The 25,782-nt window shown below is 52.5% G+C and overlaps 7 protein-coding genes across 8 annotated transcripts; 4 read left to right on the top strand and 3 right to left on the bottom strand.

Moving 5' to 3' along the window:
- Positions 1 to 1,156: 1,156 nt before the first annotated feature.
- CKM354_000613700 (uncharacterized protein) lies at positions 1,157 to 4,543 on the top strand (the record flags this gene model as incomplete). The annotated part of the gene is made up of 2 exons (XM_044801441.1): positions 1,157 to 1,525; positions 1,583 to 4,543. 2 exons carry the CDS (start codon positions 1,157 to 1,159, stop codon positions 4,541 to 4,543), a joined length of 3,330 nt encoding a protein of 1,109 aa, XP_044657376.1.
- Positions 4,544 to 6,525: 1,982 nt separating this feature from the next.
- CKM354_000613600 (uncharacterized protein) lies at positions 6,526 to 6,912 on the bottom strand (the record flags this gene model as incomplete). Its single annotated transcript, XM_044801440.1, has 1 exon — positions 6,526 to 6,912. One exon carries the CDS (start codon positions 6,910 to 6,912, stop codon positions 6,526 to 6,528), a length of 387 nt encoding a protein of 128 aa, XP_044657375.1.
- A 1,811-nt stretch (positions 6,913 to 8,723) lies between these two features.
- Positions 8,724 to 10,579, bottom strand: CKM354_000613500 (uncharacterized protein; the record flags this gene model as incomplete). The annotated part of the gene is made up of 4 exons (XM_044801439.1): positions 8,724 to 9,146; positions 9,256 to 10,056; positions 10,104 to 10,226; positions 10,358 to 10,579. The coding sequence occupies 4 exons, from the start codon at positions 10,577 to 10,579 to the stop codon at positions 8,724 to 8,726; spliced, it is 1,569 nt and encodes a 522-aa protein (XP_044657374.1).
- Positions 10,580 to 11,885: 1,306 nt separating this feature from the next.
- On the bottom strand, positions 11,886 to 13,463 carry CKM354_000613400 (uncharacterized protein; the record flags this gene model as incomplete). Its single annotated transcript, XM_044801438.1, has 1 exon — positions 11,886 to 13,463. One exon carries the CDS (start codon positions 13,461 to 13,463, stop codon positions 11,886 to 11,888), a length of 1,578 nt encoding a protein of 525 aa, XP_044657373.1.
- Positions 13,464 to 15,815: 2,352 nt separating this feature from the next.
- On the top strand, positions 15,816 to 18,899 carry CKM354_000613300 (uncharacterized protein; the record flags this gene model as incomplete). Its single annotated transcript, XM_044801437.1, has 1 exon — positions 15,816 to 18,899. The coding sequence occupies one exon, from the start codon at positions 15,816 to 15,818 to the stop codon at positions 18,897 to 18,899; it is 3,084 nt and encodes a 1,027-aa protein (XP_044657372.1).
- A 1,312-nt stretch (positions 18,900 to 20,211) lies between these two features.
- CKM354_000613200 (uncharacterized protein) lies at positions 20,212 to 21,297 on the top strand (the record flags this gene model as incomplete). Its single annotated transcript, XM_044801436.1, has 1 exon — positions 20,212 to 21,297. The coding sequence occupies one exon, from the start codon at positions 20,212 to 20,214 to the stop codon at positions 21,295 to 21,297; it is 1,086 nt and encodes a 361-aa protein (XP_044657371.1).
- Positions 21,298 to 23,381: 2,084 nt separating this feature from the next.
- On the top strand, positions 23,382 to 25,781 carry CKM354_000613100 (uncharacterized protein; the record flags this gene model as incomplete). Of its 2 annotated transcripts, none has more annotated exons than XM_044801434.1 (5): positions 23,382 to 23,521; positions 23,578 to 23,800; positions 23,849 to 24,064; positions 24,123 to 24,252; positions 24,307 to 25,781. In XM_044801434.1, the coding sequence occupies 5 exons, from the start codon at positions 23,382 to 23,384 to the stop codon at positions 25,779 to 25,781; spliced, it is 2,184 nt and encodes a 727-aa protein (XP_044657369.1). The 2 variants fall into 2 exon arrangements, with proteins under 2 accessions (XP_044657369.1, XP_044657370.1); XM_044801435.1 differs by having other exon boundaries at positions 24,117 to 24,252.
- Between the last annotated feature and the right edge of the window lies 1 nt (position 25,782).

Here is a 25,782-nt window from a genome sequence, read left to right as displayed (position 1 = left end):
AGCAGACGAAAGCGCATACTTCTATGAGGGAGTCCGCTTGACGGCGGCAAGCTACTGCCAACGCCTTGGGTCCGTGGAGAAATCAGAGTGTGGTTGTAGCGCAGACTTCGCGCTCTCGAAGGGCGACTAAGGCTGGCGCGATCAGGGTCAGAGAGCTCAGATCATGATGGGTTAGCTTTTCAAGCAACTTTGACTTCTTGGGGCTGAGGACAACGGAGGATATTGGACGTGGCTTGCAGCACGTCGGACGCGAATGTGAAGTTAGAGCGGCAGCGGCAGCGTTCTGACAGTGATTCCTGAGGCATCAGGAAACGGCCCGACTTCTACGCTGGTGACACGAACAGAACGCTGTTTCCACATCACTTCTACCTACCAGACTGACCTTCGTGTTCATTCTATTCCACTTTGGTATCGTCGACGGCTCCTTGAGATCGCATGCTAGTGGCAGTCATTGTGAGCTGCATCGACGCCTCAAGAAGAGAGCCATCAAGGACTGCGATGTCGCAGTCGACCTTGTGCAAATCAATGTGAAATGGCCTGAGAACAAGATGCACCTCTCAATGATACGCGATAACAGCATGTGAGCATGCTGCTAGTTTGAGAATCCTCTATTGACGCTCAGTGTAGGTAGGAATAAATGCCATGTCGACCGAGACAGCAGGTTTTTCTTCTCATCCGGAACTGCTATAACTGCTGCAAGCCGACTGATATCAGCTGCAATGCTGTGTCACAGCACGATACTCGAGCTTTTATCGAGATGCAATGGAGGGAGCACTTCATGCCACGATACTGTGTCGACACGCCAAGGGATCGTCGCAATGATTCAGTCTGATCATCATGGAGGATTCTTGGCACGTCTAAACAACAGCTCGCATTCGCGCCAATGTGGACGCTGGCTTGACCGTGGCTGTGCCAAGCCAGCCCCTCTTCATGGCAGCACGATCCTTCGAAAGCACGAATGATTGAGGCTTAGCACGAAGTGTTCGGTCTGCTGCGCCTGCTTTCATTATTCTCACATTCTGTAGCTGTTCCGCGCACTCTTTGCGCTGGTGAACGAAGCGCCGCACGCAGCTCTTGTGGGGGCAGCATAGACGACAGAATCTGAGGGGAAGAAGTCTCTTCTGGGCACGAAAAAACCTTGCTGAATGATCTAACAATGGCAATCAGCTTTTCACCAAGTGTTGCAGGAGCCTGGAGGGCATGTGTGAATGTTTTCGACATCGTTGGCCATTCAAAAAGGAACGGACCTGAATTTGAGCTTTGTCGACCGAAGCTTGAAATTGAAAGACTTCGCCTTCTGGCTTGGGGAGATGCTGTTGGCTTCAGAGAATTCGAAGCCGGATTAGGGCAATGGGATCCTCGTCTGCAAGAGGAGCAGATCAAAAAGGTCGTCCTTCAGGCGCTGGGTGGTATTCAGCAGACCTTCAATGATACCAAAAAGCTGCGAAGCCGCTATGGGTTGGTCCAGGTATCCCCGAATGGTGATCCAGCTCCATCTTCCGGCATGAAAGGCTGGCTTAGCAAAGTAAGGAGATATGCACTTGTGTTGGAAAGGCTTCTGCAGTCACTAACGAGGATCTAGGCTGGCGCCAAAGTAGGAAGAGATCGCCAGCAGGCCGCGACTCCTGGCAATATGACAGTCTGGGCTGTCAATGACAAGACCAAATTCCAACACATGGTGCAGGAGATCCGTCAATTTAACGATGTTCTGGTACGCCTGTTTCCAAACTTGAATTTCAAAGATGCTACCAAGAAAGAAATTGGGCGGGAATCGAACGTTCAGTTGCTGTCCCTGCTTGCTCGAGCATCTGCAGAGGGCGATCCCGATATTTCCGACATTATATATGAACGTCTCGTCGGATTAGGCGTAACGCAAGCCCCAGAACCGAGCCCATCTCAAAGTGGCGGCGAAGCATTAACGGTGGTTGCAGGACCAACAAGCAAACGCAATAGTGGTTTGTCAGGCATTTTCGGGCATCGCAAAACGGAGAGCAGCATTCGACTTCCAGGGAAGAAACCGGCTCTTCCAATGACCATCGAAGCCGCTGCCGCCTCCAAAGATCCGGATGCAGCGCTTGACGCTCTTGAAAAACGTCTTGACGTGATCAAAGTGTTCGAGGATGACCTTGGTACAGGAGCACTCGTGGTCTCGCTCATCGGTCCAGCGGCGTGGAGTGCCAAAACGACCGCTCACGTGAGTTGGCAAGGCAATGAGCAAGCGAGGGGCTCGTCGTTTGAAAGTCGGCAGAAAGGCTTCACAAAGTCTCAGCACGCTGCTCTCGATGCGTACCACAAAAAGAAATTTATCAAGAAGCTGAAGAAGAGCGAATACGACAACGATGGAGAAGAAGATGGCGTTTTCTTTGATCCGGAAACGAGCCCGAAGTACGAGAACGTCAACACAGGTACAGTGACGCTAGAAGGCTTTGCGCTGGAGGTGTGGGACTACGAGGAGGTCTACGGCATCAAGCGCGAAAACACCTTTCTCGTGTCCACGGCCACGATGGCAATCCCCGCAGAACGACTGCTCCGCCGCTTGGAAGAGTTACGCACTGAGACTCATCGCTTGGGACAGAATGTTCAAGAGGACTATTATGACCTTCACGACTTCCTCAAGAGCACCACGACATGGCTTGATCCTGCTCGACAATTCGATCCTGCAAACGAGCTTAGCGAGTTGTACGCAAGTCTCAACCGGGACGACATCTTCAGCAATTTCGTCCATCAATCTGCCGTATTCATAGCTTGTGTGGATCAACAGGAGGTCTGGAATTTTCTTCTGCAGATGATACTCGGTGTCGAATTGGCCAGAAGGATGCAGCAGTACCCCAACTCCTGGGTATCTGGTCTCACCGCACGTGTTCTGGCGACGCTCATTGTTAGTGACCAATGGATCAAGAACGTGCGGGTTGTGCTCAAGCCTGCCCCGGTGCCCGAAGAATTCAAAAAGATACCCAATTCCGCCGAGGACGCAGCCAAGGCCGACGCGTACAACCGCGAAGGTGAAACAATCATGCAACAAGGAAAAGATCAAGAAGCCGTGGACTTGTTTACAAAAGCGATCGAGATTGGAGGTAGCAATCTAGTCTACATTCTCAACCGTTCCGGCGCTTATCTCAAATTATCAAAGCACGCAGAGGCATTGTACGATGCGTTCATTGCGAAGGAAATGGACCCAAAGAGTGCAAAAGCATGGGGCTGCATGGGAGCTGCGCTACTTTTGTTGAATCATCTGGATCCAGCACTTGAGGCCTACACGACAGCTGTACAGCTTGCCGATCAAGAATATGAGGCTGTGATGAAATCAAACCTGGAATATGTGAAGCTGAGAATACAGGACTGGAATGCTGATTTCGACAACACCAGAGAACAGAAGCTCAAACACGAGATGGCCGTTAAGATGAGAGACCACAAATGGAATGTATTGGGACAGACTATGAAGTTCTACTCCCAAGTTCATGAGAGCCAAGTGGATGGTCTTCTCCACTTTGCCGAAAGGATGCGCTGGCCTTACACCAACGAAGCACGTGTGAATGCGGAGGAGGCTTACAGCAAGATGCACAATGGCGGCCATGTGAACGGATACGTTGCGGACTGGCTATACGGACTTACGCTACCTGGGAAGCACTTTGCATTCAAAATCATGGCTACATTGATTCAGTGTTCACCCTCGGTGGCAAAAACGCTGGGTGTTGCAAAGTATCTCGACAGCAACGTCGTGCTGGAGAAGCAGAGCTACTGGCGAGCACGAAGTGCTGTCGGTCGAGTCCTCGGCGCAATGCCTGGTGTCAAATCACTAGGTGGCTGGATAGGTCCTCTGCCTGCAGTGGAAATCAGCCCATCTAGGAGTGAACCATTCAAGCCGTTGCTCGTAAGACTAAAGGCACGACAGATACCTCCCAAAAAACCTGTCCAAGCCGGCGACAACACCATCTACATCGGTGGCCGTCATGATCGCTACAAATATACCAAACCAGACGTGAAAGAAGACATTGATGCGTATATCGCAGACATGACCTCGAATGAAGCATACACTGCTCCACAGCCACCACACAAGTCACAGAGCAACGTCAACGCAACCGGTATTACGTTGAAACGTTTGACAGCAGAGTCCGGGGAGACCACTACCACAGAAAACACCGAAGTCGAAGCGGAATACCGAGCAAGCGTCACATTCTCAATCGACCAGCAACAAGATCCAGTTATCTACACGCTTTACACAAACCCAATCTTCGTAACTTTGCCAATCTGCTACAATGGACCACACAAGGTCCACCGACGCGAGTTGAAGCAGTTTCAGCTCGTGTCATGGGACGCTGAGAAGTTGAGCGATCACATATCAGAAGATGACGACGATGAAGGAGAAGATGCAAAATGTATGATGATCAATGCGACTGGCAAAGGTGCAGAAGTGCTTGCTCGGGCTTGGTGCAGTGAACGAAGCAAGCATGCTATTGTGGTGCGGGAGGGCGGACCGTGTCTTGTCTGTGCTATCAGAACTGCGCAGTCGCTGGAGATTAAGGTGATAATATGGGTGGGTTGAGAGGAAGTAGTGAGTCGCAAGATCGCCCCGCTTGTCTAAAGTACATTTCGAAGAGTCGTCAAATATAGGGTTGTCAGCCCCCTTTGGTCGTAATTTCTCACTCTCCCTAGGGCTCGCGAAACGGGCTGGCAACCTTGAGACCAACGCCAATCAGTATGGGTCCGCACAGACGTAAGTATACGCTGGCTCCTAGGGCTATTTAGTCTGATTGACAATCGCGAGCACCAAGGCAAATTTCGGCTCCGAAGTCGAGCCCTCGAGGACTGAGGCTACATCCGCGCTGATACCCAAAAAGCAGGCATGAACCACTCGAAATTGTCTTGTCTAGGGTACTCCGCTGATGAGTAGTTGATGGTTGCTGAGCAGCGGGTGCCAGCGCGAGTCTTCACGTGGAATGAGCGTGAAATCGTCCATCGGTCCGTCAAAGACTTGCGTTGTGAGGCCATGCGGAGTGAGACAATTTGGTTCCGAAGAGGACGAGGACTTCCAGTAGACATGTAGGACCGTGCTGCTAGACATAAGGGTAACAAGCCAAGCAACATGTTGAGCGCTTTTGTAGCATATACACTCACTCTTCTCTGCAAAATTTTAAAAACTTGCTTCTGACACACACACGCGACACTGAATTATCCCGTCTACGAGATCAACTGTCTTACAGACCACGAGCAAGCTTCTGTCCAACATGAAGACTACCATCACGATTGTTCTGATGCTCCTCTCGAGCCTGTCCGCCATCGCAACACCTACAACCCTCGACGAAAAGGCAAAGCGCCTATACAGCTTGTTCCACGACAATTTCGGTGCTACTGCATAGGCGGCTACAGAGAATGCGGCGCGAGCTGCGACCGTCCACCAAATTGTGCATAGGCAGAAACCCCGTCCTCAAGGACTACGTAAGTTGGCAGACGGCCTTGCACTAGCTCTCACACTAATCCAGGACAGAGAAGTCATTGCAATCTTGCTATCATTGTGTCCGTCGTGCTCTTTGGGGACTACACTCGCACGGTAGGGCAGGACTGTATAACTTCAACTGGATTCACGAGAGTTGGCGGTCGTTCTTCTGTCAATTTTGCGCAAGTATGAGCCGGAGTTGTAAATGGCAGAACGAAGTGTCGGACATTCCTGCGCTTGAGAGTCTCCCTGATAACAAGAATAGACTCCATCGCCCCCTCAAAAGTATTTGAGATTCTGCTTCTGACACTTGCGACTACATGGAAAAGATCGCAAGAGTATACCTGCGCATTTGCGTTCAGAATTCGTGTAGAGAAAAGGCAACGACCATGCGCCACCAACGACCCCACCGCTTCAAACATATATTCGTCAAGTAAATTCTTCGAGGGCCTCTCATCACAGCGAGGCAACGATCTCAGCACCTTTCTCGTTTCTCGCAGCCGCAGACTTGAAGAGCCAATACTGTCCTCGCTGTGACTCAGCTAGTTCCACTGCTTTTGACACATGCCGTCTCGACCAGGGCCTGAGATCCATCTTTCGAATCAATCTGCCAGAATTTTCATATCCCTCTTCGATCCAATCAAGTTCAATGCAATGCAATGGGATCGCGAATCACCTGAGTGAGCCCAATGATCATCATCCGAGTCCAAATCACTCTAAGGGTCGGCAGGTGTGCCCAGGACTCTGTGATAGTAGTCGGCGTCCGAAGAGTCCTCGGGGTCCTCGCATTTTTTTGGAATCCTCGGCCACTAACTGCTTCAGGATGTCACGACCCTCAGCACGCTGCTCAGCAACGTCGATTTTCAAGCCATGTAAGACCAAAAACTTCCACTCAGTCTTGTAATGCCTCTTTATCCAAGCCTTTTCTTTTGGAGTGAGATCAGGCAGGCTGGAGTTTTCGGCGCGAGCCACTTCGCACATTCTTCCTCGCTCCTCGGCATCTTCAATGGGCACAGCCTCTTCTTCAAACTGGTCTCTGTGGCGGTCATTCCAAACCAGTCGGAGACGTGGTTGTATTGCATGATGCAATATCATAGCCTTAGTGCCAGTTCCCTTATCGCAAAGCCAAGATTTTCTTGCTTCGAGGTGCCTTTCTCTCTGTTCTGGCTTTTGGAAATTGGCTCTCCGAGGACATTGTAAATCGTATTCGGTATATACAGGACATTCCGAAGGATGACTTTCTTTTGTGCCTCAGGCCCCATACGGTTCTCCTGGACTACGACATCTAGCTCGACATCCCCAACACCGCGAACCTCGTATGTGAACGGTTTGTCCCCAGAACAGAGGTAGCCGGTGTTATCGATGCGCGACTCAATCTTCGTAAGTGTTGTGAACCCTTTCCGGTGGTTCGCGATGTGCACGTTCGAGCCGCGACACCAAACCCAGTCAGTATAAGATTCTGAACCAGGTGGAGCCATAGTTCTTTCCCTCGTGGCGAGGACTTGATGGGATGTTCCGAGACTTTACTTTGTCTTGATGGTGCTGGTAGCGTTGAACAGGAGGTTGGCAGATGAAGGAAAACTGGGGAAAAGCACTCAAGATGTCATATGTGGGCTCATACCATAAATGGGAGGTCCGCTACTATGACGACCCTGAATGACGAGCCGAACGAGAATGGCTTGGCATAATAAATGTTTCCGACAGATCCTGGCATCGCAGTGCACGCTCAGCCAATCGTGAGGCTTCTCGTCGAACTAGTCTGAGAACTAGCATGGCAAGAACGAACAATGAATCCTCGATCAAGTCCCATGAACCCGAAATCACTTTCACGTGCCTTTGATGAGCGCTCCTCTCAGCGGCGTCTCTGCTCCCCCTATGGATCGATAATGGAAGCCTAATAAAATTCCCATAAGCTCGTTCGGGCCTGGTCATGCAGAGACATCCAATGCAGAGTCATCATTATCCAGTACTCTTGAGACTCGACGCAAAAAGACTGTTGACGAACGAAGTAGCAAAAGATGGCCCTTTCTCAACCTTCTTCCAAATCTTCGGCAAAGGTCCATCGTGCCCATAGATCGGATCTGTTCGAAACGCATCAGCACAACACCTACTGCAATCCCCACGGCGAGTGACAATATACCATAATCCGGCACAGCTATCCTCTTCGCAGCCTCTTTCTTCATCTGCGTTTCTTCTTTGTCCGCCTTACAGAAATTGTTGTCCCAGCGCGGAGCGCCCTGTACCGTCGATCGTCAGTGAACAAAATTTCATAACCGAGCAGAAATTTTGAACAATACCTCGGGATAAAACCCAGCATACTCATAATCCTGACTACTCTCCACATTCCGATGCGCAACACCCGCAGCATGAACAGCAACATCTCCAGCTTCCATATCAAACGTGATACCTTTGCTTTCATCATCGAAGGGTCCAATGCCGTAGACACTACAATGAAGCAAAAGCAAAATTGTCAGTATGAAACTTCCGCGACCTGCATCCCAAAGAACGGGGAATATAATCACTATCGTCCAGCGTCAGCCGAATCGCCAGTCAATCACCATCTTCAGAGCGCAAACGACTCACCCATCTCGTCCACCCCCTCACCGCAGCATAAGCCTCATGCGTATTCGAATGAAAATGCGCAGTAGGATAATGCTTAAACACTCCTCCTTTCTTCCAATGATTCTTTTCCAAAGCATTTTCTACAGCTTCAATACTCAGATCATCAGGTAAGACATTCCGATAAACTAGAACAGGAAACTTCGAGTTCGGACAATGCGGTGTGGGATGTGTCCAGTAGAGTTCTGGTTCGGGGAAAGCAGGCATTTCCGTGGGAGGCGATGATGAGGTATTCGGGGCTCAGGGTCGATGATAGGAATCGTGGAGGGGATGCTATGGTATGATAGAGATAGAGATGTTCTGTATGCGCAAGACATGACGTTGGTCATCATGTGGCGGAGCTCGTCTATTGCAGCTTCCCCGCCTGGAGAGGGTAGTTCATGCTCGGCACGTGCCGAGAGGTACTTTCTGCTCTCGTGTATTGAAGGAAGAGGCTGTGAAAGAGCCGTTAAAGGCCTGGCTGTGATAATGCGTTGGTCGCTTATATAGCCGAGACGTCTTATCGGACCCGAATGTCTGCGCAAGGTCAGCGACGTGTCATGAGCTTGTTACCATGTTCCTTTGCTAGCATTTGTGACTAGAAATGGTAGCAAGGACAACGTGGGACATGTTCCGTAGCTCATATCATACCATCTATGCCTCACAATACATCTAATCAGTCAGCTCATCATCAATGCCACCCTTTCTTCTCATCACCACCACCCAGTAGCGGATCCTCAACTTGCGCTGGAGGTGCATACGTCGGCCTAGGCGCCGTCACAGGTCCAGCGCCCTGCGCAATAGCATCCTCATAGCTCGGCGGAGGCGCATCGTCATAATTAGGCGCAGCACTGCTACTCCCAGCATTCGGTTGCGCCGGCCAAGGTGCAGAGCCATAATGTTCAATCGGCGTCGGAGGGATCTGATTCGAGCCGAAATCGGAATCCATTCGTCCTTCATTCTGCATTTTCTGATGCGGTCCATTAGCAGTCGATGTCCTTCGAGGCGGAAGACCAGCTTTCGCGTCTTCCATTCGCGCGATGACCTCAGCCGGCGGTGCTATGCCGGAGAATATCTGGCAGTCCATGCGAAGTGGGAGGATGATCTGTTGTGGCTATAGAAAGATAAAGTGTTAGCAAAATCACGAAAACAACGAAGTAGTGATAGAAAGGGAAGATCTCTTCACGCAGTCTCACCACTCTTCGCCATTGGCCAATGCGTACCTTGGCGTCTCGATCGCCATAGCTGAGACCTATCCGGATGTCGAGTTGATATGTGCGTTCGATGTTGCAGGTCTCAAAGTTGGGTGCAACGGTATTGGGTAATACGTGCGAAGGCCCCCTCCATAATCGGTCATCCACGACCGTTTCTGTGTCGACTGGATCAGAAGGTCGGCCGAGCAGCACATTCATATTGCTCGTAGAGCAAATGATCCAGCTGTTGGTTTCTGTCCGGAAGACATCTTGTGCACGGATTTTCGTATGCCCAATCAGCGATATTTGTAATGAGTTCATGAAGACTTCATCGCCAAATTCGCTCAACTTCTTGAAAATCAGCCGGAGTGGTAAATCCTGATTACAAGTAATAATCGGAGGTTCCGGTAATCGTGCGTCGATGCTAACGAAAGGCGAGCCACTTCCGACGACTGGTGAGCTCGGCGTGCTACCAGACTTCTTCCCAAACATTCCCTTCATCTTGTCTCCAACTGATGGACTTGAAGGTGCCTCGAACCCATCGAAGCGGTGCTTTTGCCGTGCGAAGCATTCAGCTCCGGTGATGGGAGGCCGAGGATTCTCGATTGGAAAGAAGTTAAAAGGTGCTTGAGTTCTAGCGTTCTCCTTGAGGAAGCCATGTCGACCAACTGTGCATTTGACATAGTATCTGATTTCCGCCTCGCCAGGGAATCCACTTAGTGTCGGCGGTAATGTCTTCTTGACGTGTCGAGGTGCAGGTCTTGCAAACTCCATGCCGACTATGACTGCTTGTTGCGGCCCGTTCGCTAGGCAATCATTATTGAAAGGCAGCTGTTCTGATCAGTGCAAGTCACACACTCCTCATCGTTCCTTCATACCTTGAAAGAGAAGGGATAAACATGCTCTCCCGGCGGAAGCGCATATGCCGTCTTCCCACTCGAAGTAACTCGTCCTTGCATGATCTTCGTGTCGGGAAATACCATCTGCACCTTATACAATAGCTGCACGCACCTCAAATCAGTAATAGTCACCAGAAGCCAACCTCTCTCCTCCATTCCCGTTCATCTCACTCGTCCTTTCCCCCTCCACCTCCCCTTCACCTGCCCCAAACCCTCGCCCACGAAAAACTCACCTTATGATACTCCAACACAGCCTTCGGCCTCTCCCCATTCGCCCCAAAAGGCGTCATCAACCTCGTCCGACTCTCCCCCTCCAACTTAACCACAATAGAATTAACCTGTTCAGCCCTCAGATTCCTCACAATCACACTCCCGGAAATCTGGTCCAAGTTCGTATACGTCACATTTCCGCTCGCGGAAGCTTGTTGTTGGTCCAAGACGATTCTAACGTGCATGCTGGAGCTCGAGTGATTGATGCCGCCAAGACCGGTGCTTTCGGCCCAGGATTTGGCGAAGCCGCCCGGTGGGAGGGGGTCTTTGTGGTTGTAGAAGGACATGAGGGTGGTGGGGTGGGGATGGGTAGGTGTGGGGGCTGGGGACTGGGGTGAGGTGAGGGGTTAGTGGAGATGGTTCTTGATGTGATGTTTTGCGCTTGACGTGTTATGTTTTGGTGTCTGAAGTTCGGTCGGGAACTTTCGAGATGGGCGATGGGGCTTGTTGCGTTGGCAGGGTTGGCTGGCTGGCTGGCTGGCTGGCAGGCAGCTTGGCTCTTGCCCAGCTTTTCTTTGCTTCGCCGAAAGAGTGCGTAGACAGTTCGTTCCTTCCTCGAATCCTGATGTTTCTGCGCCTCCACACGAATGCGACAGACTGTCGCGAACAGCAAGAGTGAGCGTCGCTGAAGTCAAGGTTTGCGCGAATAATACTGATGCCTATAGACAAATTGTCGTCAGCTTGCATTGACACATCCTCGGTATCGGATCATTAGAGGCTGACTAAGATGAGAATGAGGCTGTGCAGTCGCTCGTTCGGAAGCGCGCGGACAACCAAACACCTCCATCTTCACTATCGCTTTGGGTCCAAAACTAGGGCTCTCTATGCATGAGTGCTGCGGGTACCTGGAACTAAGACGCTGATCCAGTGTTTCGAGAACGACTGCACCTCCTTCCTGCGTTCTGCTCAGACTTTGGCTTTCTTCACGACGGCGTGCTCTTCCGTGATAGAACCTATCGTGGCTCCAGCTGGCCACGCTGCAAGAGGTGCACTAAGTCTGAAGTGCTTGGAGTATTGTGGTCGAATCAAAGTGGAAGTTACGTTGTGGCGTGACTGTGAGAATGGAAGTAGTTGTCTCCAGTTGGGCCCAAGAAGCAAGCACAGCAGGCAGTGTCTCGGTCTCCTCCTCCTCGTGCAACATCACGACCACAACCAGTTTGCTCATTGCCGGAAGAGAAACTTGGAAGCAGGACAGTATGGGAGCGAAAGAGAGATCGAAAGACGAAAGTTCTTCTTGCCGCTCAAAATTATGTATTACACCGTTCTCTATTGAACTTTTTGTTATCACGAATCTCTCGCAGCAATGTCGCTAAACTCCTCGCTATGTAAAATGTCAGATCTATAGGGTATCTTGCCAAGCAGCCTTTTCCCAATCTCTCTTCCCGAAACTCGTTTCTCGCAGGTACAAAAAAAAAAACAATGATGCCGAAAGCGCTAATCGAATAAAGCAAAATCATATAGTCGTAAATCCGAGAAAGGCTCAATGTTGGCCTAATAAGCAGGAACAGTCTGCCCACCGGTCGCAGGCGCAAAGAAAGAATAACTCGGCGGCAATTCATGTCGTGGCGTGACAGGCGGGCTCGATCGTCGGATATCACTGTGTCCAACAAATGCTTCGTCTGGAATTTGCATCGTTCGAGAATCGAAGAAGCCATCGACGAGTTCCTCCTCACTGCAGGGTTCCATGCCTTCGACTACGGAACCTCGTCGAGGACTCCAGTCGCCATCGCCTTCAGTGCAGGAGATTTGGATGGGGAGCTTGAGGTCCATGGTTCCCACGAGGCCCTTGTTTTGCAGGTGAAGTTCCAGTTTGAGTTGGTACATTCGGCTGATGAGGCAGGAGTGGAAGCTAGGGACGAAAGCTTTATTTGTTGGGAGAGAGATGGGGACGTCGAGGTGAGTGACGAAGAAGCGGGCGCCTTTGTAGTCTTTGCTTGGGGCTGGGATGGAAGAGCCGGTGGAGAAGCCAGAATCGCGGTGAGAGTCCTTTTCTGACTCGTAGGTGGTCCATTTATCGGAAGTCATGCTTGCCATGCATCGTGATGAAAGGCTGATTTGTTCGCTGTGCATGCCTTGTGATGGGTCTTGGAGGGCCTTCTTCTTGTCTGGGAAGCCGGAGCGGGCGGTGCTGGCAAAGAAGGTGCAGACTTTCAGTTTGGCGCCCATGTCGCCGAGGAGAGGTGGGAGAGCGTGCTTGTCGGCTGGGTCGAAGCGGAGGCTAACTCTGGCGCTCGACATTGCTGGTGTGCTGGAGTTGCTTCGGGCGCGCATAAGGATTGCTGGAGGCTGAATGGCTTCCATGACGAGTGTGCCGGCCTTGGCTTGCAGGACACCCTTCCTGATGACTCTCTCCCTGCGGATGCAGTACTCTTTGTCGTCGATGTCAATGGCAAGTGGAGGCTGCTCCTCAGTTGCTGGAATGACGCGCACCCGCCTTGCCTTGTTGGCAATGTTGCTGCGAATTACCTCGTCATCTTCTCCTTTCTTGACTCTGCAGATCCTCACGTGGACTCCGTAGCGAGTGCTGGCCATCTCTGGCACGAAGTCGTCAAGAGCCTTCTCGTCCATGCCAGCCTCGCGATCGTGATCGCCAAAAGTCGGAGGAAGCTGAAGATGAGCCTCGCGAACGCACATGGACTTGCATTTGTGCCCGCAGACCTTTGGAAGGAGATGTTCAGGAATGACGAAGAGGAAAGGGAAGGTGTACAGGACGCCAGCCTTCAAGGTCTGCCCTGCTGGGTATGCATCTTGCACCGACCTGTCCTGCAGCTTAAGAAATTGGTGGAATGCCTCTGAACGACCAGACACTGCGGCTGCGGCTGTCATGCGCTCGACGAAGGTCTTCGAGGTGCCGATAAACTCGATATCAATCTCATCGAAGTTGACGTCCGTTGGTGCGAGAATCGAGACGGTACCCTCTATGCGGTCCAAAGTAGTATATGTCGCTCGTGGGTTGTTGATCTTGATATCAATGTTGACCTTTTGGCCAAAGCCCGAAAGCTTTCGCAATGTCTCCATGTTTGCTGCATCGTCGTTGACGGTGTGGCGAATGGTAGACATATCTACCATTCTAGAGGTTGCCGGTCCGGTGTCGCCTGACCAATGACTCCCAAGCTCAATGTTACAAAGCACGCGGTGGCCGCGGTGACTATCACTCGTATCGACCAATGAGCGTCTCGGCTTCGTGGAAAAGTGCGGGGCCTGGTGTTGTTTTTGGTGGTGCGAAGGGCGTAAGGCGTGAGATGATCGCCTGTCTCGCTGCAAAGTCGTCTTGGACTGCTTCTTTGGTGGGAATGATCTTCTCTTGTGATCTGGTAGCGACGGTGACGTGCTGGACGCTGAGATGAGATGCTGATAAATGATGAACGCCTGAGGGAATGCAATGCGAGGACTGGATGAAACGGTACACAGAATGAGATGGGAATACTCTTATACTTACGCAGGGCATTGACCGTAAGTTGGTGAGAAAATTTTGAGGCAAGAACGTGTCATGTCTGTTCGTCGCCATTCTCTGCGCAAGGACTCAACATAAGATGGACTTTGATACCGAATTTGGTCTGGGGAGGGTGAAGAGAGGCCCCACAAGTTCCTCTTGCGATCGTGGCGTGATTGGATGGCTGGCGCCTCGCACGCCAACGCCGACGCCACAGCAAAACGACCAAGATCCTGGGGATACCACCTTTGCAGCTGCTGTGTCAGCAGCTTTCTTATCACAGGCTACGCATGATCAACACGCTAGGTTCTCTGCTCAGCTGAGCTTGTATCAAGCTCGCATGAAGTTTTGCGGCGCTCGAGCTGCCATCCTGGGCCTGCTTTGGTGAGCTTTTCTGCACTCTCTGCTCGCTGTCAGCAGGCCCTTCACAAGCCCTTTTCCACACGGGCACTGGAATGGCTCTGCCAGGCTGGCAGCGTGCGAACGGTCTTGCGTGTTCGCACGTCAGGCGCGAAACCGGATGCGGCAATGCAGTCCATGGAGGACGGCAGTTTTGTCACGGAATCCACACGCAACGCTGAAGTCAGAGATCCAGAGCGGCCTGGGTCGGCGTGCCAAGACAGGGGAGCCAGCGGTGATGGGCAGAAATTTCCAGCACGTGGACCTGCAAATAGCCCGCGCAGGGCCACACTCCGGTACCTTTCATGTGCTAACGATGATGCGAGATTTCGCCCGTCGAACGTGTCTCTTCAGCCTCATTCCCGCCGTATCCTGCTGCCTCTTTGAGACACTGCACAGCGAACGTGTTCCCTCGGGAGGCCGAAAAGGGACTTGCATTAAGGTTGACGACCACGCCGAGGCCGGCCATCACGCAAGCCGTCTCGCCATCGGGGAGCTGCGTGGTCGGAATGCGACGCCGTGGTGAGGCCATGATGAGTCTTCGACGCTCCGCTACCACGACGGATGCAGTATAATCGTCCTGCCGCGCGTGCTCGGATCGCGATGTTGTCGTCGGCATTTCCACCGGGTAAGGGAACATCAGAAGCAGGAGCAGTCGTGCAGGTGGTTGACTCCTGCAGCGAAGGACACGAAAAGATACAGCGACATGCAGACAGCACAGCGCAGGTCCGAGATACATATATTGGAGGTGTATCTCTGTTATCTCTCACCCATCACACTGGTCTCGACATGGTTCCCTTATCGTGTATGCGCCATGTGGACCGCGATAGCTGACCGCAGCGACTCAATTGCTCCGAAGGTGATTGCTCCATGCACCGCTCTCAACATCACGCTTGCCCTACACATCTCCTCAATGTCTCCCACTCGCGTCTGGAGGCAATATGCGGTGATACTCACGTTATTCCGTGCACAGCAGAACCACAAGGCGATCGAGACTCGTGAGACGGGAGTCGACGGGTCTTGCTGCTCACCGACCCAGAATAGGCTACTCCAGCTCCAGCTCGAACTGATCAATGAACCAAAACATCCACGAACGAACAGCCTTCAGCATTGTATCGTGCGAAATATGGGCGAGGGAGGGAGGCATGCAGGATCACAGTGGATTGGAGCCTCAGGCACCCGTCCTGCCTGCTCCAGGCACTCATCCGCTTCTGAGTCACGCTACACGACAATGCAGGTCGCCGTCACAGCTTGAGAAACCAGCAATCAAGAAAGACCTCCTTGCATACCAATTCGGATGCCGGCGCACCTGAAAGGGAGTCACCGCACGTGGAGGTAGGTCAAGCGTGCCACCATTGGGCGCTGCTGAGGGGGCGGCGGCGCCACGATGCACAAGGCAGCTGCCGAGCATGCAGGCAACTACTGCTCCAGCAAACATAAATGCTTTCTTTGTTCTCTCTCTCATTTTCGTAAAGAGACCCGATTGACACCACAGCGCACCATCAGCTGATCCAGAACACCTCGGGGTTCCATCGACACGCGCAAATCTGGCACGCACAAAGCAGTCCGCAAGGAGGCCGCGCCTGAACATGTCAGGATTTCGAGTTGGCGACCACATTTGTGGTTTCTATTTCGTTACGAATTACCGTCGAACATACCTGTCACCTAACAGTCTAGAATCCCATACCATCGTCAGCCCGGTCTCATTCTCGACACAACTCCGACAGACGTACAAAACGACAGAAGCAGTTCCACAGCTACGATACACATTCCCACTCTACGACGGAGTCACGGTCTCTGGATACACAATCACTTACGCCGACAAGGTCTTGACCGGCATTGTCAAGCAGAAGGACGATGCCAAGAAGACCTATCAGGACGCAGTTGATCGCGGCGAGACTGCCGGCCTACTCGAGTCACTACCCGCAGGCGTCTTTGGAGTCACACTGGGAAACGTTCCAGCGCAAACCGAGCTTCTGGTCGACATCACATATTGTGGAGAGCTGAAGCATGACGCGGCTATCGATGGACTACGATATACACTACCAACCTCGATAGCGCCAAGATATGGCAACTATCCAGGAACAGTGCTTTCTTCAAACGTCACCGCCACGAGCATGAAAATCATTGTAGACATTGACATGGGTGAAAAGTCTGCTATCCGCAAAGTGCAATCGCCTGGCCATCCCATTTCTGTGACCATGGGCGAGACTTCGCTCACCAACAGCGAGGGCGGCACAAAACCATACTCACCAGCGCAGGCGTCGGCAACGCTGACCCAGGAATCGACCGAGCTCGGCGCCGATTTCATACTCCAGATCGTCATTGATGACTTGAGTCGGCCTCAGGCAATCTTGGAGACGCATCCCTCAATCCCCAACCAAAGGGCCATCATGGCAACAATGGTACCCAAGTTCGTTCTCGATCCATCGTACCCCGAAATCGTCTTCATCGCAGACCAGTCCGGAAGTATGAGCGGGTCGAAGAATGCCTCTTTGGTCAAGGCGCTGAAGGTGTTTCTGAAGTCTCTACCGATCGGCGTGCGCTTCAACATTTGTGCGTTTGGAAACAGATTCCAGTTCCTGTGGGAGACGTCGCAGGCGTACAACGAAGACAATGTCAATCGCGCCATGGACTTTGTTACTGGCTTCGGTGCTCAATATGGAGGCACTGAATTGCTGGAGCCGATCAAAGCTGCCTTCAAGAGGCGCCTGAAAGACATGCCTTTCGAGATGCTTGTGCTCACGGACGGGCAGATCTGGGGCGAGGAGCAAGTCTTTGAGTACATCAACCAAGAGATTGAGAGTGGAGCCGACGCTCGCATCTTCACTCTTGGCATTGGCGAAGATGTTTCGCATACTCTGGTCGAGGGGCTAGCTCGTGCAGGAAATGGCTTTGCGCAGTTCGTTACTCAAAATGAGGATACCGATCAGAAAGTCATGCGCATGTTGAAAGGCGCACTCTACGCTCACACAAAGGACTACAAGCTGGAGGTCAACTATGAGCAAGAAGATGATGACGACTTTGAGATCATCGAAAAGGTACAAGACTGCCTGAAGATCACAGTTACAGAGCCAAAAGCGACCGAGCCACCGAAAGCCAAGTCCTTCTTCGATACATCTGTGGATGTGGATGAGGACCCAGCGCCAAAGGGTCGCTATGCCCACCTCCCTTCCGTCGACACACCGAAGTTGTTGCAGACTCCATCGAAAATCCCACCGCTGTTCCTCTTCAATCGCAGCACTGCTTACATCCTTCTGGACGACAAATCGGCACACAAAGATGTCAAGTCTGTCACTCTACGTGCGACTTCACCTAGCGGACCACTCGAGCTCGAAATACCAATCTCCGGGAAGACGCAAGGTGTCAGCATCCACCAAATGGCGGCTCGCAAAGCTATTCAAGAATTAGAGGAAGGACGAGGCTGGCTACATGCCGCTAAGCTCAAAGACGTTGAGCGGAGCTTAGTGAAAGAGCAATACGCCAGCCGGTTTGACGAAATCGTGGAACGAGAAGCCGTCCGTCTCGGTGAGACATTCCAAGTTGCGAGCAATTGGACATCTTTCGTGGCAGTCCAGACAGATACTTCTGAGGAACAGAACAATGACGGACCAGAACGCCATCCACCATCGCTCAAGCCAATGCGGAAACAATTGGCGTCCATGACTGCGAGGAGATCTGCTCCTTCGCCAGCGCCATCTGGCTCCTGGGGCGGCGGCAGCGCACTCCTGCAACAGCAAGGCATGCAGATGCAAATGTCTCAGCAGCAATCCGCTCCTGCGACTCGCAGCCGCACGCAAGCTTCAACGGGAGGATTCTTTGCTTCTGCATTTGGAGGTGGTGGTGGTAGCAGCAGAGGAGGACTGTTCGGCAACGCGCGTGCCTCTCAAGCTCCTCGAGGAGGACTGTTCGGTAGCACGAGCGCCTCTCGAGCTTCTTCAGGAGGACCGTTCGGCACGAATGCATCTCAGGCGCCCTCGGGAGGACTGTTCGGAAGGAGCGCATCGCAAGCTCCCCCAGGAGGACTCTTTGGCAATGCACCACTTCCGCCCCCGCCACCGATGGCTCCTGCTCCGGCATACACTGCTTCTGGCTCTTCCGCACCTGCAGCAGCTTTCTCTGCCGATGCGGGAGGAGACGAAGAAGAAGCAGAAGAATCCGAAGGAGATATGGGTTTCGCCTTGATGGACGAAGACGATAAAGTCCAAGCCTACAAGTCTGTTCCTCCTGCAAGCGACGAATCCGTTACTACTTCGAAGAAGAAGAAGTATTCTCTGAAACCTCGTGAACGTAAATCAGTTTTGGGCAACATCGCGGATAAGGTACTGAAGCGGGACCAAAAGCGTGCAAAGACCAGCGGAAGTGGGTCTGTGTTGCACGATCTCATTGATGAACAAACCTTCTCCGGGTCGTGGAAAAACAGCGATGAGTTGCTCGATCTCATTGGTATTGAAAATGGAGATAAAGCCTTGCAGGCTTTCGGTACAGTCGATCGAGATGTGGCAATGACGGCGCTGGTCGTGGCGTACTTTGAGACTGTGTTGAAGGATAAGAAGGATGTCTGGGAGATGATTGTGCAGAAAGCGAGGGCTTGGTTGGCGGGCAGTCTTGCCGGGAAGGAGAGCGCGGACGAGTTGGTCGAGAAGGCGAAAGCGTATTTGCCGACGCAGTAATGGCATCGAGGCTTGAGAGTGGGTTTGGAGATGGGTGGACATTCGAGCAGAGCTCAATCGGAGCTGCTCTGGAGCTGTAATAACATCAGAAATCGGAGTGATGGCCAGGGCTTCGAATCTGGAGCAAGCAATGAAGTTCAAGATTATCGAACGAACTTCCAGCCACAGGTCGTTTTTTGCGAGCAGCAGAATCGCAGTCTCAAAACACAACATCATACCAGCATCGTTCCATTAATGTCACCTGTGCAACAAATCGAATAGCACAATGTGCTGGCTCGAAACTTCCTACCAGATTTTCCCAGCTTCCTCCTTTCCAGTACCTCTATACCTACCATCGTCACTCATTTTCCCCTCCTAAATTCCTCACTCCTCGCCATCTGCCACATCAACGAAAATGGCACTTTCGCACACAGCGTTCAGTAAACACATGCGACGCAGCAGCAACGAATTTGTCCACTTCACGTCCTTCTCACCGAGACTGCTCGTTTCTGGAGCTTCTCGTTCTTTGCCGAAACTAAGGGCAATCTTCACAACCTGTCAGTATCTCCAAAACTCCAAATAGCCTCCTGAAGCGCAAGTATTACTAAACATTTCCGTTTTTCATGATCAGTAAACAAACATCATCAACATAGACGTATATATACCCCCAACTCTCCGTCCCACCACCCCGGCGAATTCATTCTCCGCAATTTCTTCTTGGCAAAGATCTCATGCCCGCTATAGGCTCTCGAACTTGCATACAATGTCGCAGTATACTACCACAAGACAAGAGGTGATTTCTTGGCTTCGCTTGCTTCACTGCTTCGGCGTTTGTGAGAGATAAGCGATGCAGGAAATATTCTTGGCAGGCTCGTCAGACTCACTTCGATGTATCATTTTCACGCATTCATGAGCAAGCACTTTGGATGAGAGCAGGTAAGCAGATGAGCAGTGAGTCGAATGAGGTTCATTAGGATACAATATATCGAGAGAAGCATCGTTTCCATACCGTTGCTGCTCTCGCTCATGAATCACTGATCTGGGTCTCGGCGTGGTTGATCAATGCCCGGAGACTTGGCATTGACTTGCGTGCTTGACGTTGGTACGAAGGACCGACCGAGACAGCACGGATGGGGCATAATGCTGTTTTCCGAAGCCGAGTAGGACGCATGGTTATGATCCGAGTTGTCAGCGCGAAAGGTGCATATGTGCATATAAGCCCAACATGTTCCCCGGCCTGTTCTCCAACAATCAATCCACTTGACTTCTTCTTTTTCTCATCAATAGCTGCTGGCAGCGCAACACAACTCAAGCATACACCAGTCGATCCAGCATGAAGTACATCGCAGAAACAGCAGCCCTGGTGGCCGCACTCTCTGCCACAGGTGCCCAGGCAGCGCCATCACAAAATAACAAGCTGTTCAACAACCCAAGCTTCGGCATCTTGCCTTATACTGGCAATCCAGCATATTACGCAGACCCCAAAGATTTCGTAGGCAGGACTGGGCCTGCGAAGAGAGATGCATCGCCAGCATTCTGGGCTGAACCCCAAGTCGGGACAGCCGCAGATCGAGCCTGGTTCCGTGAGCAGTATCACCCGAAGTCCAGCGGCAACTCGAAGCGTGAAGCATTCATCGACAACATGCCAAAAGTCATCCCCGATACGCGCCCCATCGACGTTCGGTTGAGGGAATACAACAAGCTGTACCCCAATCTCTACCCCAGTGAGAAGAAGCGAGAAGCCTTCGTCGACAACATGCCAAAAGTCGTCCCACATCCCGGCGGAATCGAAGCTGCGATAGCCGAAGCCCGCAGACTCTATCCTGAGATCTACCAACGAGACGCTCAAGACTTCGGTCTCGAAGACTTCTTAGGCCTTCCAGACACCTCCGTGAACCCCAACTTTGGCAACACAGGAACCTTCGGAAAGAGATCAGCGGAAGCATTCTGGGACAACCAGCCAAAGGTCGTTTACGACAAGAACTTCGAGGACGTTGTATACAACAACCGATCACCATTCCAGCTCCAGCAGAGAGAAGCGGTGTGGCGGAATGGGCTCCCCCCAGTCACCATCCCCGAAGGCTTTCAATTTCAACACCCACCAGCAGACGCTCCCATATATTCTGGCGGCTACCGTGGGGGACAGGAAAGATGGCAGCGGGATTTGAACAACGTCCTCAGCTTGGCTAAGAAGCGTGATGCAGCAGCAGACCCATTCTTCGCAGACATCGCGAAGCTTGGTGGTATGATCATTGACAAGGCTACCAAGCGCGATGCTGTGGCAGACCCTTTCTTTGCAGATATCGTCAAGTTGATTGGAATGGGCATCGACAAGGCTACGAAGCGCGATGCCGCAGCCGATCCTTTCCTGGGAGACATCATGAAGCTCGTCGGCATGGTCATTGACAAGACCACTTAGACGCATACTGGTCGAGCGAGCGATTGCGCCGTGTACTTGTTGGATCTGCTGCGCTGCAATTTATGGAAGTTTGGTTGGGATATGTCTGATAGCTTTCGATGCTCAGACACAGCTGGGCTGTGTTAACGATTGTCAATGGAGTTTCTTGATGACCTGCCGCTCGAGCGGATCGAGGTCTGGTATGATTAGGTAGAAGTGTTGGCGAATGTACAATGGGATCATTTTCACTTCTCAACTGTTTTCGCTTTCGGTGTATTCTCAGTGTTCGAAGACCTTGCTGTGCTGCGCAAGCCGATCCTCTTGATTGATCTTCGAGTCGGCATGCTGCGATTGTCCATCGCGATGAACCGGAAGAGAAGCAGTTGCATGCCGTCAAGCCACGCACTCACCTGGAAATCCCGTGAACAGAACACCGCCAGCTGCGTGACTCGCATAGGCGCCCGGGACCTTTCCGGCACGCGGTCGAAGGAAGAAGGATTGCATGTCTGAACAGGGCTCTCACCGGTCGTATATGCCAGCCCGCGGCGTTTTTGCTTTGTTGTCCTGCGGTCGCTTGGTCTGAGCCCACGCGCGCAGCGATATGGCATAGTTCAGTGGGGTTTTGTGGTGTCTGGTTGGTGTCCGATTGTTGTCCACGTCATCTGATAGAGCACCCTTGTCGAGAGATGTCGTTCAGCGAGACTTCGCCTTTTTACCAAGCGGCTGTTAGCGCGTTACCCGATCCACCCACTTGGAGAGCACTTGTGCACTTCGCCATTGTAGGTGCCGTACCCGATTGCAGGTAAGCGAATGCGGCACGAACGGCGGAGGCACAGCTAAACGAAGATCGAATCTCCGTGTAACATTAGCAAGTATTGATGCATTTGAGTGATGTTCTGTGACGAGATGTTCTCAGTTCCCACACGAATGGCGAATGGCATATGGTCAGCGTCCACCTCAGCCTTGTCCTGAGCTGAGTGTGGTAAAGGATCTTTGCCACAACATCTGGTAGCCAGTAGATGAACAGAGATGCTGGGTCATGCGATTCCACGGAATTTCTGGCGTTGTCGATCGCCATGTTTCCACGTGTGAGCACGTTCCTACCGTTCTCCCCTCGCGCTCGGCATTGCAGTGAGCCTCCGCTATTGGTCAGCATGGTGCTGATGGCAGCAGGTTGTGGTGTCCGGCATTGTCTGCCTTCGGGACGTTTTCCGAGCTCATCTCAGTAGCTCTCCAAGCAATCAGACGGCACTGTCAGCCCTCACACGAACGGCGGAGGGTTCCTGTCCGAAGGCGAGAGGCTCCAGCAAGAGAGAAGATGAGAAGACGCAAGTGATGTCAAAAACAATCACACGCTTGCACAACTTAGCGATCGTTGTCGCGATGTGATTGGACCCAGGTCGGCATGGGCCGCAGACCTAAAAACGCCTTCGGCGGCTATTTTGTTGCTCTCTACACCCAAGCTAGAAAGGCCTGCTGCGGCGTGCCTGTGTTGGAAAACAGCAGCTGGTTCGTGGTTGGCCGGCGCGCACACATTGGCAGCATAGAGGGCTCCACCGTCTTGGAGGAGGCAGCAGGGCGACGCCTCCCGATGCTGACCCACGCTCGTGCGGGCGGCGAGCAAGCTGACCGCGTCTGTTTCGGTTGCATGCAGATGCAACTTCGTCCTCTTGCGGGCCATAGCTTCGTGGATCCTTCTGTTGGTTATTGTAACTCTTACGGCGCAGGACGTCTTGCAAGATAGGCGATCTGGGGCGCGCTGGCTGTGCCGCACGACCCCCTTCTCTGGAAGTATACCACTGTCCTGCCGGCGCAGCAGCCTGCTCTCAATCTTATTCTTCGGCGAGCCCGGGTTGCGCGCGTCGACATTCTTGTTGCAGCTGTGGTGGGACCACAAAACCGGTCATTGCCTGGGCAGCGCGCGAGGCTGGGAGCGGCGGCCTCTGAACACTCTCGCCTGGTGTGTTCCGCGCCGTAATCTTGACGATTGCCCGCAGCATAATAATGCAGCTTCCGTGAGCTGCAGGCGGACCTTGTGCTGGATCACGGAAGTGTTATAGCTCGACTGGCTTCGGAGCGATTGACCATCTTGCGACTGTTTTGTTATGGCTTTGAAGAACCCGATAATGCCGATGGCTTCTCCTACTGGCGGCGGACTGGTGTCTGCCTTCAGTCCCTACTCGGACTCTCCCAATTCTCCCGCGCGCTTCAGCGCATTTTCTGGCGGCAACACGCATAGCAATCGGTTCGTCCAGCATTGGGTTTCGACCTGTACGATTCAATCGCTGACTTCCATTGTAGCTCTTCCGCTCCCACCGACTCCCTCGCACCACCACCCAGTCCATATCCACAGCAGATCGAACCGTCTCCAGTAGATTCGAATGGCACAGAGGGGACAGAGATCGATGAAGACGCGCAAGAGGATGAAGACATAGATATACGATCGCCAGAGTCGGCGGCCAATGGCGATGCGTTTGAAGTACACTCTCCCGATATCGATATCAACAGTCCTGCGAGTCCAAAAGTACGGTCTCCGTAATGGGCGATTGCGTTCGGGCACTAATTGTGGCAGGACCCTCCGCCGAAGATTGTGACTTCCCTTCCAGCCCGACTGCGATCAGACTCGGCCGACAACGATCCGCAATCTGTCATTCATATTCCCACCGGGTTCAAAGATTTCGAGGGAGGACGGCAACAATATGCGTCGCCGACTGATGTGTCCGGACCGACTGCCCGTGTCGCCTCGCCGAGCACACCGGAAGCCGCTACCATGATTCCGACACAGAAGGTAAGCTAGGCCTGAGCGCATTGCATTGACAATATAAGCCAACGTCTTCCAGAAACAGCCCTCACCCGTCGCTCCTGTCAACACTGATGTCCCACGATCCAACGAAAAGCCCACCCCGCGCGCACAGACGCGGCAGGAATTGGACGACGAGTGGAAGCGCAAAAGCCGGCGAACATCGAGTCTCGAAGGTCTGCTTGATGGCTTCGACCTATACTTCCAGCGATATCTGACAGTGCCTGCAGATATTCCCGAAGGACTTGCCGATGAACACGTCGCTGCAGAGGCCGATGATGAGAAGCGTCCTAGCACTGCCGGACTCGTTGGAGATGGGAGCATGCAAGAAGCCATGCAGCAACTCGACCAGGCCAACGAGGAGATCGAGGCTTTGCGCACCGCCTTGAGCGAGTGCTGGACGCTTTGCAATACACTCGCGAATTTATCCTCCAGCCACCGTCAGCGCACATTCAAGTTCCGAGGTCAGCAAGAAGTGCAACAGCATGCATGGCAGAGCTGTTGGAGGCTGTGCCAACAACTTTACGACAACAAGGACGAGGATCATACGGCACAAGTCATACCTACACTGGAACTGTGTCGAGACTTCTGCCAATCCCTCTTTGATGCAAGAGCAAGAGTCGACGAAGCCACGGATTCTGTGCTACGAGTCAGTTTCGAGCTGAACAATCATCTTTACAATATCAATCACCATGAACTCCCAGATGCTTTCGTGGAGCGCACACTGGACTTCTACATCACGCTTTGCCATAGACTCATGAAGATGCCAACATCACTACCACGAGAGACTGATTCACTTCTACGAGCGTGCTGGTCCTTGGCAGAAATGCTATTCAACCTCCGCCAAAGCAGTCGCGAAGGCAAGCAAGCCGATGAAGAACTGTTGGGCTCTGCTGTCCAAGCATGCTGGGATCTTTGCGACTTGTTCCGCGAAGGCTGGACACAGATCCGACCGGACAGAGGCACTCCACGACCACACCAGACCTCCTTCGGCGCGCAGTCACAAACATCACTCAAATCCACTTCCACGCGCGGTTCCGCAGGCCGGTCCACTTCAAGCACAGTCAGCAACCGCAAATATCACGAAGCTCCAACCTTCCCACCCGAAACTCCGGTTACAGTCTTCGACGACACTTCTACAGCCCACTCCTCTCCGGATTCCGCCAATGTTCCCAACATCCTCGTCCTCGGCCCTTCTAGCTCAAGCGGCTCTCGCGGCGGCGGCAATGCTCCACACCATGACCGCTGGACCTCCAACGCCTCTGTGCTAAGCGATTATTCCGAATCTGCGGCTTCAGCAACCTCCTCTCAACGAACAAGCTCTACCGCCACAGCCGGAGGCGAAGAAACTCATCTCGCCCGTCTCCGCTGTCTGCTCCTGAAAGCCGGACTCAACACAGGCTACTCTCGCACTTCATCGCAACCTCTTCCAGCGTACGTCCAAGCACTTCCCGACACAGCGTTCGGGATATTACCATGGCAAATGAAAGTCTTGAGCTTTTACAAGAAACTCGTAGTCAACGATCAGAGTTTGAAAAATGCGCATGCAATGTCCTCGAAACGCGTAACTGCAGTTGAAGTCGCCAAGAGTGTAAGGTGGCTGGGCAACAGTGAGCAGTGGGCTTGGATGAGAGACCTCTTCCGAATCGTGTTTGGTTTCGGAATGGATGAGGCGGATCTTAGAGGTGGATGGTTCGTGACTTGAG

This window comes from Cercospora kikuchii (assembly GCF_019650295.1).
Source record: "Cercospora kikuchii DNA, contig_00003, whole genome shotgun sequence".
Classification (NCBI taxonomy): domain Eukaryota; kingdom Fungi; phylum Ascomycota; class Dothideomycetes; order Mycosphaerellales; family Mycosphaerellaceae; genus Cercospora; species Cercospora kikuchii.
The sequence above is the reverse complement of the archived record's forward strand: the minus strand, read 5'-3'. Positions and strand labels throughout refer to the sequence as shown.